Source organism: Doryrhamphus excisus, chromosome 13, assembly GCF_030265055.1.
Source record: "Doryrhamphus excisus isolate RoL2022-K1 chromosome 13, RoL_Dexc_1.0, whole genome shotgun sequence".
Taxonomy (NCBI): Eukaryota; Metazoa; Chordata; class Actinopteri; order Syngnathiformes; family Syngnathidae; genus Doryrhamphus; species Doryrhamphus excisus.
In genome coordinates this window covers 5,297,005-5,312,590 of record NC_080478.1, presented here as the reverse complement: position 1 = coordinate 5,312,590, position 15,586 = coordinate 5,297,005, and the positions used below count along the sequence as shown (strand labels likewise).

At 43.2% G+C, this 15,586-nt stretch overlaps 1 protein-coding gene across 1 annotated transcript in view; it reads left to right on the top strand.

The window, feature by feature from the left end:
- The window catches only part of LOC131140032 (SLIT and NTRK-like protein 3), a 34,932-nt gene extending 19,533 nt beyond the window's left edge, over positions 1-15,399 (top strand). The window contains exon 7 of the mRNA XM_058090097.1: positions 12,133-15,399. Coding sequence (XP_057946080.1) covers positions 12,133-13,209 — 1,077 coding nt within the window. The 3' untranslated portion in view covers positions 13,210-15,399. The remainder of the gene's footprint in view (positions 1-12,132) is intronic.
- The last annotated feature ends 187 nt before the right edge of the window (positions 15,400-15,586 follow it).

The following is a 15,586-nucleotide window of genomic DNA, read 5'->3' as shown; positions in this document are numbered from 1 at the left end:
ACTGCAGGCAAATTGCGATTGTTTTTGCTTTATGTGACCTAAATCTGGGTTTTTCATGACAGTGTGAACAATACAATTTCTCTCCATATGAACTCAGGCCTCTTTGGTATGCGGTCATAAATCCAAATTGTATCCCATATTACTGCAGGCTGGCCATTCGGGTCACATACAGACGAAGTATATGGCATCAAAGACCACGGAGGCCACGAATTGGGGTCATGTTTACTCCAGTAAAAAGTGCACCACATGTGATGTTGTGTTTTGTGTATACGCGTCCCTGCCCAATACAAGCTGCATTTCTTTTGGAACGTGAAAAGTATGGATTTTGCAATAAAAAAACAAACAAATTGGCCGTCATACCCAGTAGTAGCAGGGGTGTCCAAAGTGCAGCTCGGGGGCATTTGCAACCTGCGGCACATAGAAATAGATGGAAAGTAAAAAAAAAAACAGTAACAGCAGTAATTTTAGCAGAATAAAGACAATTATTTAAGATGAAAGTTGAAATACCTATATTCAATTTTTTTTAAAGAATGGCAATAATGGGAAAATAGAGCATAGGCTAATAATATGCTTTTTCACCTACAGTCGTACCTCATTTACAGCGATTAATGGGTTCCAGAGCCGACCTAAATAGCTGAATTTACACAAAGTAGGATTCAATATTAATAAATGGCATATTTTTGTAGTTAGAGCATAGAAAACCTATTTATGGTCTTCTAAATGTTTTTTTTAACATTATTAGAGCCCTGTACACATGAAATAGTATCCCTATAGTCACCTTTACACTTGTATTACCTAATATAGTAGACATGATAAGCAAAAATAAGACCTAGCATTAGGGAAAATACCTTGTCGTTGTAGTATCTCTAACATAATGTGGTTCGATCACATGGCATTAAAAAAAAGATTGACAGTCACTATGACATCTGTCACTTGATTGCTATGCAAAACTAACATTAATGTGCCACACATAGACGTACACTGCGACGGTACTGCTGGCTTTGTTTACGCCACATTGCTTATGCGTAGGTGATGGGATCCCTGAAGTGACACAAGAGACGGCCGCCGCTCATAGCATATGCTGTATATAGAAAGCTACCAAGCTAACAAGTCAACCTCCAATTTATTTGATCTACACTTAAAGCGTCTCAAACGGAGTGGAGCAGAAGGCCAAAAGTGTACCACTTCCACACAGAATAAGAGGAATGGAAGAACTTCTTTTTTACTGTGTCATGTCGAACTGGTTGCAAGTGAAGGTAATGTAATGTAAAGAAATGACGCCTAGTGAACAGAATACTACTTTTTATACTATATTTACTTATATATACTTAAATACTACTGACTAATAATGGGCCACATTCAACCACAATGAATGAAAAAAAAAAAAGATAGAGTGAGGGACCAATGTCCAAACCGTGATGTAGCGAGGGACGACTGTATATCACAAAGCTGATATGCAGTTTTTTTCTTGAAACATATACAAGTGCAGTATTAATACTGTAGTTCCCGCTTGTAGCCCCATTTCGCATCTCTACTCGCTGCTTTCGTCTTCTCCACTTGTCTGACTTTGTCTGTTGATGTATTTTACCAGGAAGGCCAAACAAGAGACTTTAACGACCTTAGCGTGTTTTTATCCCGAGTCATGACTCTCGCAAGTCCAACAACTGCAGTATTTCTCCATCATCTGCATGGTGTGTTGTTTCCAGGGCTGTGTTGTTGCATGCAGGACTACAGTTTTGCGCCTGAGGTATTATAATTAGAAAATTGCCAGTGACTGGATTTGCATAAGTGGTCTTAATAAATCAGAAGCGACACCATAGAGAAAGAACAAGGCAATAGCACGCCGACTGTAAAACCGCTCCTTGCACATTTGACCTCGCCGTCACGTGACTATGTGCTGTAGCACAACCAAGCGATAAGGACGCAAGCTGATGTGGTGCATATTTCATCCTGCCTCCTCTCACTTGAGTCAATTTAGCAGAGCGGGCTTTTCTTAGACAGCCCCTCGCAGAGTAGTGAGCTATGGTGGGTGTGGATTAGCCTGAATGTCGTTGTGTGTGTGTTTTTAGAAAAAGGAAATCTTAGGTGTGGGTGAGACTGGATGAGGTCTGCTCAGGGGAAGGACAACATAGTCATATAAAAGCATATTGTCTTTTCATGCTGTTGCGCTCCTCTGATGTCCAAGAGCATAAATCATTGACTGGATGGTTGCAGTCATAAAGCAACAACAGTGTCGCCATTGTTGTGCCTTGATAATCTGTGGCACGGAAACTGAAGGAGCACTAGAACAACAAAAAATATTGCTTTTGGCCGGATCTGTGAGTACTGTCTTAGCGTTGTAACAAAAAAACAAACAAACAGCTATCCATTGTCAAGCATGCACAGCTCAATCATCTCATCTTGGAATGGAACACATCTCAAGATTCCGACCACGTAGGGATCGAGAACATTGAATAGCTCATCCTTATGTTCAGAACACAGTGTTCTTTGGACTCTGCCCGGAAGATGATAATATCATATGGCTGTCTGCACTTGAAATACTGGAAACCGGTGGTCACCAACCTTTGTGAGCCCAAGATGCCTGGTCTCAATCATGAACCTTAAAAAGGCTTCATGCTGGAAAAGCCTCCAATGTGGCTGAATGACAACAATTCTGCAAAGATGAGTGGACCAAAATTCCTCCACAGCGCTGTAAGAGACTCATTGCAAGTTACCACAAACACTTGATTGCAGTTGTTGCTGCTGCTAAGGGTGGCCCAATCAGTTATTAGCTTTAGGGGGCAAACACTTTTTCACACAGGGTCAAGTAGGTTTGTTTTTTTTTCTCCCCTCATAATGAAAAGTATTAATATTTTCGGATGATCTGAAACATTGATGTGACAAATATCCAATGCGTATGTCACAATAACCAATACTTGAATGGTCCATTCCATTTCATTTCTAATAGCGAGCTTAATAGTCCCTGTCACCCTCATGAACGGGATTATACATGAACACCTACGTCCATGCTCTGACACCGTATGCAAAACACCTCCCCCGATGGCACCGTTACATAAACGCCAGTCATTAGAGGACATTGGAAAAGAAATTAAAAAATACTTAAAGTCCCCGCAATGCCCTAATACCACCATAAGCACTAATGAGGGCTCTCTCGTTCTCTTTCTGGCTCTTGGAGAGGAAATCGGGTTTGGTGATTCAGCATCTGAGTCAACGCCAGAAATGATTACGGTTCAAATGCCTCTCTCGTTTTCTCTTTGAAAATGCAAAGGAAATGTGTACTCGGGGAGCTGATAATGACCAAATACAAACAAACACAACCTCCACTCAAGCACCGTCAGATATAATAACAATATCGAAACACTGACGAAAACCGCAGCACAGCCACGGGAGGCCAGATTAGCGCTTTTACTTGGGATCTCTACATTAATGCTTTAAGTATAATAGAGCGTATGTCGTAAACAACTTCATGAATATTCACCTTCTTCTTGTCAGGCGCGCAGAGGAGGGGGACGCATGTCATTTTCATCCTGATATGTGGGTCGGAATTCAGCGGGGATTTGGAGGATGCAAACAAACACCAAAAATAAAGCAATTGCTTATGAATCAGAGCAGCTGTAACTGCAATGTGTGGCCACCAGGGGTAGTATATTCATATTGTCAAGCATCAAAGCGACTGAATGAACAAAAATACAAATATAAGGCATTCAGAAGACGCATTCAAAGACACTGCGACGATATGTAGTATTCTACGCTGGTCAAAGGTCAGTGAGACAGGTATTCATCACAGGTTTGAATTTGAAATACTTGATAAAAACACAGTCTGCTGTTGTGGCCGTAACCCACGCCAAGCTGAAACTCAACTCTGAACCCTGATACCACTTGCTGTCTGCCACACTCAGCTCCAGTGGCACTTGAACACATTTATAGCAACGCACGCAAGCAAGAGTCTTGTTTATGTCTTAAATGGCTCATGTATTCTTCTTATGTCTACTAAATATTGTTAAACACCGGATTTAGAAGGTCCTGTCACCAGTTTGTTTTTTAAAAAGCCGTTTACACTAAAATGTTTCATTTTGTTGCCTCACTGGATGGAAAATGAATGGCGGTGCATACCGAACCACGATTAAGGCGCGTTGTTACACTTTACGTCTGATAATATGTAAATCATATCGCTACTCCCTCTAGCTTTGTTTTACAGGCACACATGGCTCCTCAGCTGTCATGTTCCACCCGACTAGTCGCTAACCAGTCGGTCATCAGGTTCAAAGAACAGCCATCGCATCTTTACAGCATTCTTTTTTTTGAATGACTCTTGCAGCCGTAAACTATCTGAGCAATGAAAATGATCCGTGACCTTTGACAAACAACAACAAGAAGCGTTTCTGCAGACAATAATTCAACATCTTGCGGACCTTACGTCAAAGAACCCCGGTCCAAGTTGTCAAACAAAGGCTTGGTATCATAATCCCAAGTGATTGTTAAAAAGGCACTGAGGAAAATGTAATACTTGACTGAAACCAGCAGAGACGCTGCTGAGTCTCATCTTAGCATCCAAACAGCAGTTCACATTCAAATGTGAACATTTTTGAATACTAAAGACCTACTACGTTTTTTTTTAAACCCGAACACTCTTTTAAGGCATGCACACACACACACGTTCACACACACACACACACACATGTTCACACACACACACACACACACGTTCACACACACAGTTATGTACCAAATGTGAAAACTGCAAATAGTTTGTGGTGTTATATTAACAACCATTTTTATGTGTCGTTTATGTTGTGGTGCAGTTCTTTGGATATTTGAGCTGTCACAAAATGGCCAGTACTGAAGTGGTAGAATTTTGAAAGATGGCCGGGACTGACGGAGTTAATCAGAGTAGCACGATGCATAATAGCGTGTAATAAAAGGTCTGTATTTGTTTAGCTACACAGTGATAATACATGGAGGACAATACTGGCATTTTCATATTAAAACCAGGACATGATGACATTTCTTTTTGAGAAAGAAACTGTGTCGCGATAAATAAGTTCATTAATCACAAGATAAATGAAAATGAACTTTGCCGGCCTACCCATATTGTCTGTTGCCTCCAAACGGACAGAGAAGGTTTCACCCTTTGCATGGGGTCAGCACCTAGTCCTCGATGTTTCTCAGAACAGCGACCAGACAGACCTCTTGTCAGTCATATCGTCTCTTTCTCTGTGGGGGCGAGGCAGGGCTGCTAGCATACACACAAAACAAAAGAATGGAGCTTTGTCAGGTGCAGTGGAAAGCAGGGGTCTCAAACACGCGGCCCGCGGGCCAAATGTGGCCCGAATGACACTCGTTTGAGGCCCCCGCCTTTATATGAAAGTTTAATGTTAGTGCGGCCCGCGCAAGTTTGATATGGATGCTGTATGGTATCATGTACCCAGAAAAAAATATTACGTTTGATTCATGTTCATGTTAAAGGTTAAATAACTGTTAATAGTTATCCTCCCTATCCGTGTGGAAGTGGTAAGTTTTTGGCTTTTTAAGTTTAAAGGAAATAACTTGAAGGTTACCGTTTAGGTCGCTAGCTCTCTAGTTTGCGAGTTAGCATGTGTCTCAAGACCCTGCAGTTGCGCAATATGTTGTAAATAAAAAGAGTATAAATGTGACTATAGTCGTGTTTTGTCATGTCTACAGGGCTCTAATAATGCTTTGTTCATTTTAATCTGAAAAAAATCATTTGTCTACCCACCAACTATATGTGGTTTCTTAAGTTTTTATTATTTGCCGTTTTATTATTATTATATTTATTTATTACTGATTGACTGATTTTCTTTATTCTTGATTTGTTTATTTTTCATCTTATTTTGTGTAGAAAAATAAAAAGTAAGATATTTGAGAACAGTGGAATGTTTTATCAGAGCTTTTCTTGTAGAAAATCGGAACCAAAGCAAAGTTTATTCATTTTTCTGTTTTTAATAAATGCGTTTTTTTTTTGTTGGAAAACCTGATGCGGCCCAGTCTCACCCAAGACCCCAGCTGGGTAAAGTAATGTATAGAAGATGTTAGGAAGGTAAAAGATGTTTGCAAATGCTGCAGCCCCCGTGTGGGAATATCCATAATGAGCAAGGTGAAGAACTACATTACTGGCATAGCGACACCTCGCCACACCAGCCGCCTAGCGACTAGCTTCACCATACACTCGCTCACAGTGCCTCAGGTCACTCCGAAAGGTACGGCTGCACAGATGGAGTATTTGTTTCCATGTTGCTATGTGAAATCAATGTGCAAAAATGACCCAAATACAGTACAATTGTGTAAGTATGAATGTATCTATTACTACATGGTCACAGCATGTATATAAAACCATAGAAACCTTCTTGGAGGTGTTTTAGTAGCAGCCTTTGTAGGTGGAATAGGTGTGTCCCATTAATGGGTTGTCTCTTTTTATCTGTCTTATATCTGTGGAATGTCCTTGATATGTCTGGTCCTGTATTTTGATTTTCAAGTACAGGACAAGTACTCTGAGCATTTTTTTGGCGTTGTATGCACAAATGCCGAAAATGGCAAAGTTAAAAAATCATCTACATAAAATCATTACTCTAAACAAAATGTGATCAGTTCTTCCTTATCCCATTTCCGATTATTCCTGAAAATTTCATTCAAACCTATTCAGGACTTTTCAAGTTATTTTGAACACAAGTGCCAGCAAAAATGCAACCTCCGCGCTGCACTTGGCAGATAAAAAAAAAAACTTAAACTTTGTCTTAAAATCGTTGTGGTTCTCGTGGAGCCAATCTCAATATGGATGTTTTTGTGCCATCCTGTTTAGTGGACAATAATGTCCACTATGGATGTTTTTTTTCATAGTATACAAGGTTTTTCACAACAATTGTCACAACCATTTGTGTAAACATGATTAAATTGTTACTGAAATTTGTTGTGCTACCCCCCCCCCCCCCCCCCCCCCCCAAAAAAAATGGTTAGGTGGTCTGATTTTGCTTTGCTGCAAAGACAGCGAGCACAAGAAGTTTTGTTGTGTTTACACGTCTTGGGAACCAGACTTGGGTTGAAAAATACCGGAATTTCCACTGAATCGGTATAGGATTTGCAATTTTCTGCTTATTGCTGCCTATAACGGCACGCCGGCTTGGGCTGCGACGCTCAAATGGTGCGAGGTGGAGCAGGATCAGTTAATCATATTAATATTGATTTAGGGCTAAAATACAGAAAGGGGTCAGGTGATCATTGTGGAGGAGTCTATAACAGATTAGCGGTCTGTCAATAAGAGCTCTTTTTTCTTTATGTGCCTCCTTGCCGTGTTTTATATGCTTGACAAAAACACGCCTGTGGATATAATTATAGTGACAAAGGCAAAAAGATTTCACTGTGCACTGCGTGTAGTATACTAATGTGTTTTATGCTATCTGGATGGGTGGCGTGTTATTTAGCATGACAAGGAAGACAAAGGCAGCAGCATAACATTACAAACACAGATGCGCTAGGAGATTAGAATGGCGTATTTGCTTATTGAAAGCAGCGGTGGTTTTGCTTTCTCATGGAGGCATAATAATACAAAAAAACAAAGATTTGTAACACAGCAGCTTTAAACAGGCATGAGGTTTTTCCCCTCGTGATAAAAATGACTGACTTCTTTCCACTGCTCGCCACCGACAATGAACACTTCCACGACTGGACTAACACTAAGACAGTCCTATGGTATGACGTATTTTCTCTACTTTGGCGTGACTGCAAGAGTTGGGAGGGCCAGGGCACGGCATCATTTCATACACACAGGGCAACTGAGTCATGACTGTGATGACATCTATACATATTTCCATATATGTGGTATGCTGGAGCCTATCCCAGCTGACTTTGGGCGAGAGGTTGGACTGGACCCTGGCCTGGTTTTCAGCCAATCACAGGGCACATATAGACAAACAACCATTCACACTCGCATTCATACCTATGGACAATTTGGAGTCACCAATTAACCTGGCATGTTTTTGGAATGTGGGAGAAGAACATGCAAACTCCTCATTGAGATGGCTGAGGGTGGACTCAAACTCGGCTCTCTGAGCTGCACATTTTTTCATAAAAGCAAAAAGTTTTTCCACTTCTACTGTTGCTTTTTTTCCCAACTATTTATGTTCTCCTCATAGTAATAATAATATTATAACTTTTTCTGCAACTTTATTTTCTACAGCTTGAACAATTCATTGATGGTTAAAAGATGACCCAATTAATCGACAACTATTTTGGCAACCAGCGGTCAAAAGTCAGAGTAAAATGCCAAGTCATTGATGTCAAGTCATCAGTGATTGGCAAGTCGAGAAGTTTGGAAGGGTTGAGATAGGCGGGCAAGGGGACAGCACGACTCCGTGGCAGAATCGTAAAATGACTGCAATGCGATGGCCCCTCACTAGTTCTTAGTTGTAACGTATACATTTCACCATAGAAATACATAGAAAGTCAAAATACAGTAAACCTCGGATATATCGGATTCAATTGTTCCCACTGGTTTTGTCCGATATAAGCGAAATCCGTTATATGCGTATACCGGAAAATGTCCGTTTTACGCATATATCGGATTTATATCCGGTATATGCGTAAATGGGATTTTATCCGTTATAAAAAGGCACTTCCTTGACTATGTTTCCAATGTACCTGGACGCGCAGGCAACGCTGCAAACGCTGCAAATGACGTCGTATAGCGGCCTGTCACGATTCGGCGAATCGGAGCGCCACGATGCGGCCATCCGATATATGCGAGGGAAATTTCATGGAAATGCATTGGAACGGGACTGGAGATTTTGTCCGAAATAGGCGAAATCCGTTATAAAAAATCCGATATATGCAATGAATTTTTATTGGAAATGCATTACAGAAAAATTGGTTCTTTTTTATCTGTCCGTTGTGAGCGAATTTCCGATATATCCGAGTCCGATATATCCGAGGTTTACTGTAGTTCCAAAGTCAAAAGCTGTGCCACGCTCACTCAGTCGTGTGCGTAATTCTTGCAATCACTCCACTCGCAAGTCATTAACGACAGCTTGCCCAAAAGAAATGATCAAAACCACTCCGGATGAGACTGGAAATAATCCACAAAGTCAAAGAAATTGCAGCCACCCTGCAGAATAGAAGTGAATGCAGAGAGAGAGAGAGAGAGAGAGAGAGAGAGAGAGAGAGAGAGAGAGAGCGAGAGCAACTTCTCTTCTCCAGGTCGCTGTGGGGAAGATGATGAGGCGCCAGATCGCTTTGAAGGTCTATTAAAAACACACATAACCCCTCCTTGAATGCCCTCCACATGGCAGCAACAATAAACAGTGAATTGCCTCCTCACCGAATAATGCAGCCAGGAAAGACACTTTTCAAATCTATATTGCATTTTGTTCATGCGGCACATTCTGAACTCTTCATTTTCCCCTCCGTATCGCATTGTTCACAAGACAATGGAGCGCATTCATCAGCCTGCAGAAGGCTTGGCAAGCGGCGGCTCAGCAAAATCCCTCTGCCACAACTTTGCAGTATCTGCTTATAATCACCCTTTTTACCCCCCTAAAATAAAAACAACTAGAGCTGTTGCGATAAAATGACGGCAGCCTGCTGTTTGTCATTAAGAGCCATTACAATTTGTGATGATAATAAAAAAAAACACTTTGTTGTGTCGCCATCTCCTTTTAATTAGATTCAGTCATTAATTCAGGCTAAATATAGTTTACAGACCAAGATATTTTAGTGTTATTAATAATTTCCCATCACCTACATCAAGAGAGAGAACCCGTCCTCTTTTGTCAGTTCTCCGCGTCAACAGACTGTGTCTTCATATTGGTGTTAATTTACTCAAAGCCTACGTGTTGATAATAATTAACACACCGGTTTCCCCCGGTCGCACACTCCACAAACGCACAAACCAGCGCCTGTCAACGGGCTATAATCTCCCTCCCCCCTTCCTCGAAGCCCAGCCTTGATTGACAGCTTGACAGCAAATAACACACTAGGTGACCAGGCGTATAAATCGTAAACGCGCGTTGGACAGATGTTCGTAAAAGCAGACGTGAGCGGAACCCTGGGGTGGTAAAAAAAAATCAAATAAAAAAAAGAACACCTGCAAGGAAAATACTTGAAGATGCTGCAAAAGTAGGCGCTGACATTTTGTTCACGCTGAATGTCACAAATCTCAAGTCTTAAGTGGCCTTAATTAGGATGGAAGTAAAAGTGTCACTGCTCGCCCTCCAGTTAGCCGTGACGCCGCGCCAATGACTAATGCCGCTTTCCCATGGCCCGCGCTATTTGCCTTCCTTTTCTACTTCAAAAACACTTACCGCTTGAAGACGCCAAAAAAAAAATCAGTTTTGAACGCACCGGTTGGACACCAAACAAGGATGGAGGAGCATGATGTGTTTAAATGCCAAGAAGTCATTTTCAAATGGAAAATTTGACACAATTTTATACGCATCAAATTGGGTGATTGTGCAAAAACCAAGCCGCACTGAACGCACCGTTTGGACACCAAACAAAAGTGGAGGACAATGACGGCTTTACATGCCAAGAAGCAATTTTCAGATGGAAAATTTGACAAATGATCTGATTATTATTATGCTAATTTGCACGTCGTATCCTGCGTTCACTGGCAAAAAGTCACATCTTCTGTTGCGGTTCTAGTACAAGGCTATTTTTGAAAGATATCCCACAAAAGCAGCCTTGTCCACAGGGACTTTGCTATAGGAGGCCATAGGAGACTGTGGAGCATAATACAAGCTAAGGACAAGCTAAGCCAATGTTAGCATGTGTGTTCATTGTTGTCATTCTTGCAGTGTAGCCTCAAATGACACACTGACTGTATATTGTACTAGAAATAGTGTTATTATACAGTAATCCTTCGGTTATCCAAGGATCCAAGCCGGACTCTGATAAATGAATTTCCACTAGGTAGGGTTCCTTATTTATTGAACCTGTGTGAACCTTTTAAATACATTTATTTATTTATTATTTAGCTTTATTTGATGTTTTGTTGTTGTGCAAATTTGGAGTGGCCAGACCGGAGCAAGAGGGGATAGAAAAGAAGAAACTTTTTTTTTTTTAACCTCTATGGAAAGTTTAGCCAGCAACATGACTTGCAGTGCTATTGTGGCACACACGAGTCACCAAAATAGCCAGATTTCATCAGTATCTTGTAAAAAAGCTATCCAAACAACACAACACATCAATACACACAATACACAAAGTAACCTACCTGCTGCACCTTGCAGGCATTTGGAAATAACAGTTGTATATTCATTATGTTTAGCGCTTAGGTGCTGATTTACAACTGGTACAAGAAATAGTACCTGCCTTTGCCAATGGAAACGCATCAATAGCAACAAGAAGAGCATATTCTTATATGGCATTACCAACGTTTACGCAAGCGCCTCGGAATGCGTGCGAGCGGACAGAAGCAGATGAGTGGTGCTGACAATGCCCGGTGACGCGATTCTCTTTTATGTATAATCAGCTTTAGCCTTCTCAAATGGAATCTTGTACGCAGCTTCAGGATGCGTAATCAATAGTTTACAATGCAGAAGTGGATTCACGCTCTTACACCTATTGAAAAGGAGCGCTTGCACCGCATCCCGTCTAATTTTATAACACTAAAAGTGAGCTCTCAACACACAAATCTGCTGGGTATTTATCGGAAAAAACGCCTCTTGTAGCGAACAAGGCTTTTAAGGCAACACTGGAGAGTACGTAGTACAAGTTGTTTGATTGCTACTATGATATTTTATTGATACAAAAAAGACCCACACTTTTTTATAGCGGCTCTGTAGACGTGAGCGCTTCAGTTTCGTTGACCCTGGAGTGACATTATTTACATTGTGAAGCGCCTTTCGACGCATGTCCCCCCCCTCCCTCCAAAAAAAAGACTCTGGTAAATAATGCAGGGCTATTAACACAAACTGTGCAGATGTTTATGGTCATTAAAGTTAATGGAGAAAACATATTTCTGTGTGTCAACTTAATAGCAACTCAAGAGGCACTTTCCATATTGTGGAGATCCATCACAAAAAATCTATTTCTCAAAGTGATTCATGCTTTTTCATGGGGCTGCAGTCCAGCAATTAGCGAGCGATTACGCTAATGACACTGCTATGTACCGTCTATCTCCAGGTGGACCTGCAGCAGAACCCGTGGGAGTGCAACTGTGAGGCGGCGCCTCTCAAGCGCTGGCTGGAGGGCCTCAGCACCGTGGTGGTGGAGGGGGAGGTGGTGTGCCACTCCCCGGAAAAGACCAAAGGCGTCGACCTGCGCTCGCTCTCCATGGAGCTGCTGTGCCCCGAGCTGGAGCCCCAGGAGGACCAGGAGCAGCATACGGTCACCTCTGCCCTCCCAGACATCGGCGTGCCAGTTGGCTACCCTGGCTCAGGGCTCGGGCCCCTGATCCCTCCAGGGAAGGATTCAATCCCGCTATCTGTGCTGGTGCTCAGCCTGCTGGTGTTGTTTGTCTCTGCGTTTTTCGCAGCGGCAGCGCTAATCGCTTACACCCTGAGGAGGAGGGACAAGCTGCCGTTCCGCCGCCAGGGAGAGGTGGACTTGGCCGGCATCCAGATGGAATGCGGGCTCTTCACCGAGCAGACGCACCATCACCACCACCACGCCTTGGCCGGGACGCCGACTCTACCCGTGCCTGAGCACAACCACGTCTATGACACTATCTTGCCTCCGGGGGCGGCATCCAAAGACCCCGACCCGGCGGCATCCCCGCACGTGTGTAGCGGTTCCATCTACAAAGAGGAACAGAACACAGCAACAAAGGCCAAACAGTGCCTGCAGCCAAGTGACACCGGGTACTGCTCTGCGGCAGAAAAGGACAGGGAGTGGACTCTGCAGGTGACCTCGTCCCCAATCGACACTGTCGCTGGCGCAATGGGACAACTCGCCGGACTGCACGAAAACGGGATCTTGTGCCCCACTGTCATCGACAGCCAGGGCCCCACTCCTAAGGTCGAGCTAGTGGACTGCCTGTTCCGACTCCCCACCCCCGAGTTCAGAGAGATGCCGGACAGATACGCGAGGCCGCCGCCGCGGTACCCTCACCCCCAGGAGTCTCAGCCGGACGCCCAAACGGTGGTGGTCACGACGACCTCTTCCATGGGTGCAAATAGCGATCAGGGGGGCAATCAGGGCGCCAGACTGATGACCACGCCGGACTACATGGAGGTTCTGGACCGCTCTTATCAGTTTTAGCGCTCCTCTCCCCCATTCTTCATTCTCATTGGAGATGAATCACACAGGAAGAATGACTCCTGTAAAAAGGCTCCTGTCGGGGAGTAGGACTACACTTCAAACTATTCCTGAATAATGAGCTGGGGTCACTTTTTGTATTCCCCCTCTTCTACAACAACTACTACTAGCGTATAGGTTGGTGTTTTGCAAGGATTATCTGATCCCAGCACTCTGCCTGGAGGCGTGGAGGCGTGGAGGCGTGGAGATGACTCCAGCTGCAGCTACCACACGATATCCCCTTCCCGTGTTGCGCTTCTCAAACGGCGAGGGAGTGGGCTTTCTTCTCGAGAGATGCTGCTTGCGGGGGCGTCCAAAGGTTTATCACAGGAGGTGAAACCCCCAGCAGCTCTTTTGCAACATGAAACACAGGAGAGTCTCCACACGGCGTGGAGTGAGCGGAGCGGTCAAAGAAGGGAAAGGGAGAAACAGCCAAGTGCCTTAGCAGTGAACAGCCAGCAAGTGTGGTCGATGCTTATTTTTCTATGAATACAGATCTATTTATCTAAAACACAGAGGTTTGACTACCAAGTGACGGGACGACCAATCGGACTCATTTCGCACCCGGACAAAGGAGCCCCCCGCCCGCCAAAAGAAATATATATTCAGACACCCCTGGAATTGTTTGTATGCACTTGATTTGCTTTCATCTCATCTGGTTAACTTAATTTGCTTCCAGTTTTTATTTAGACGAGGGACACACTGCTCACGGCTCACGCTGTGCAAAATTAAACAAAAACACAGCAAAGGATTGACGAAACGAAAAAAAGAAGGAAAGAAGGCCGGCATTCATCAGAAGGACATTGTTTTTGGGATATCTTCATAATCAGCCAGACTTAACGAGGCCTCAAGGACCTCGGCGCCACGTTTTCTTTGATCAGACCGCGGCATCGAGGTTATTGATTTTTTAAGTGCATCTCAGAGGAAATTCAGATGGACAAAAAACGGAGGATGAGGAGGCATCTTTTCTTAAAGAAAAAAAAGACAAACAAGACAATGTCAACTATTGATTATTCTCTTTTACCAAGGTACCTTTTTATGCTTTCATCTCCTACCAATAGTAGCGGCAGTTGTGAATATATTTATTCTTAGTTTCTTCGCGTGTCCAAGCTCTTCTGTATGGAATCATGTTATATTACTGTATAGGATGATTCTGCATCTGGTTCCGCCTTCTTACCGCCGACCCAAGTACAATAAAGGGTGCTACTAAAGAAGTCTAATGTGTGTGTGACAAATGGAAGCGTTACATGTTTAACGCTGGGGGTCACACGGCGTGCACATACGTATATGTCAGGTCCGACATCCGTCATAGAAAGGTGTGACCTGGATAAAGCCACTCAAAAGTCAGAAAATTATTTTGAAAACGTGTCATGAAACAGCTCAGAACAATCTCCCACCACTGGCTCCTCGGAAAAGTCCTCCACCGACTTGCCCTGTTTCTTCTTCTATGTTGGCAAAATAGTGACTCCCATTTCACAAAACCCCCAAAACTTCCGCAGGGGAGCACACACTGCAGCAATCTTTACTTCTGCAAACACACAGAAATGCACGTGATGTCGTGCTGTTGATGCACCTGCATGTCATTTCCACGACGCGTCACATTAACAAGACACATTTTTATTTTTGTGAACGACCCTTTTGACATCATACCCTGCAGAGTGAACGTAGCCATCATGACGGTTCGGTGGCTCAGGTAGTACAGCGTTCGGCGACGCGCGTCATCGTTCCTCAGTCCTCCTGCTACCATTTCTATTCAAGGAAAACTTTGTCCCATCATCCACAATCCTCAACTCAAACACACATCTTCTTCTTTCTGTGCATTCCAAAGTGAGAAAAACTGCTAGCATGAGGCAGCTCACAATGCTCATAATGGGACATACCTGGGCGTCCATAGTCACGTTGTGACTGGCGTTGTGTCACTACACCAGAAAGCTAGTTCATATGGTGCAACTGGTCTATATTGGCTGGATTGTCTATATGTGTCCTGTGATTGTCTGGCAACCAGCCCAAAGACAGCTGGGATAGGCTCCAGCATACCTCAGTGAGGATAAGTGGTATAGAAAATGGATGGATGGATGGATGGATGGATGGATGAATAGTGAAAATACGTAGGTGTGTCCCACTCCATGTATTGTGAGCTGCCTCATGCTAGCTGTTTATCTCTCTTTAGAAGGCACAGAAAAGGGTGTGTTTATGTTTCACACAATTATTGTAGGATGTGGGGTGGAATGTTATTTTATTTTCAGTAACGTATCCAGCATGAATAATTCTACCTTGGCGCCCCGTTCACTGCTTTCTTCTTTATCCCTTTACATATTTCACTGGGAAGGCCGAGTCTTCC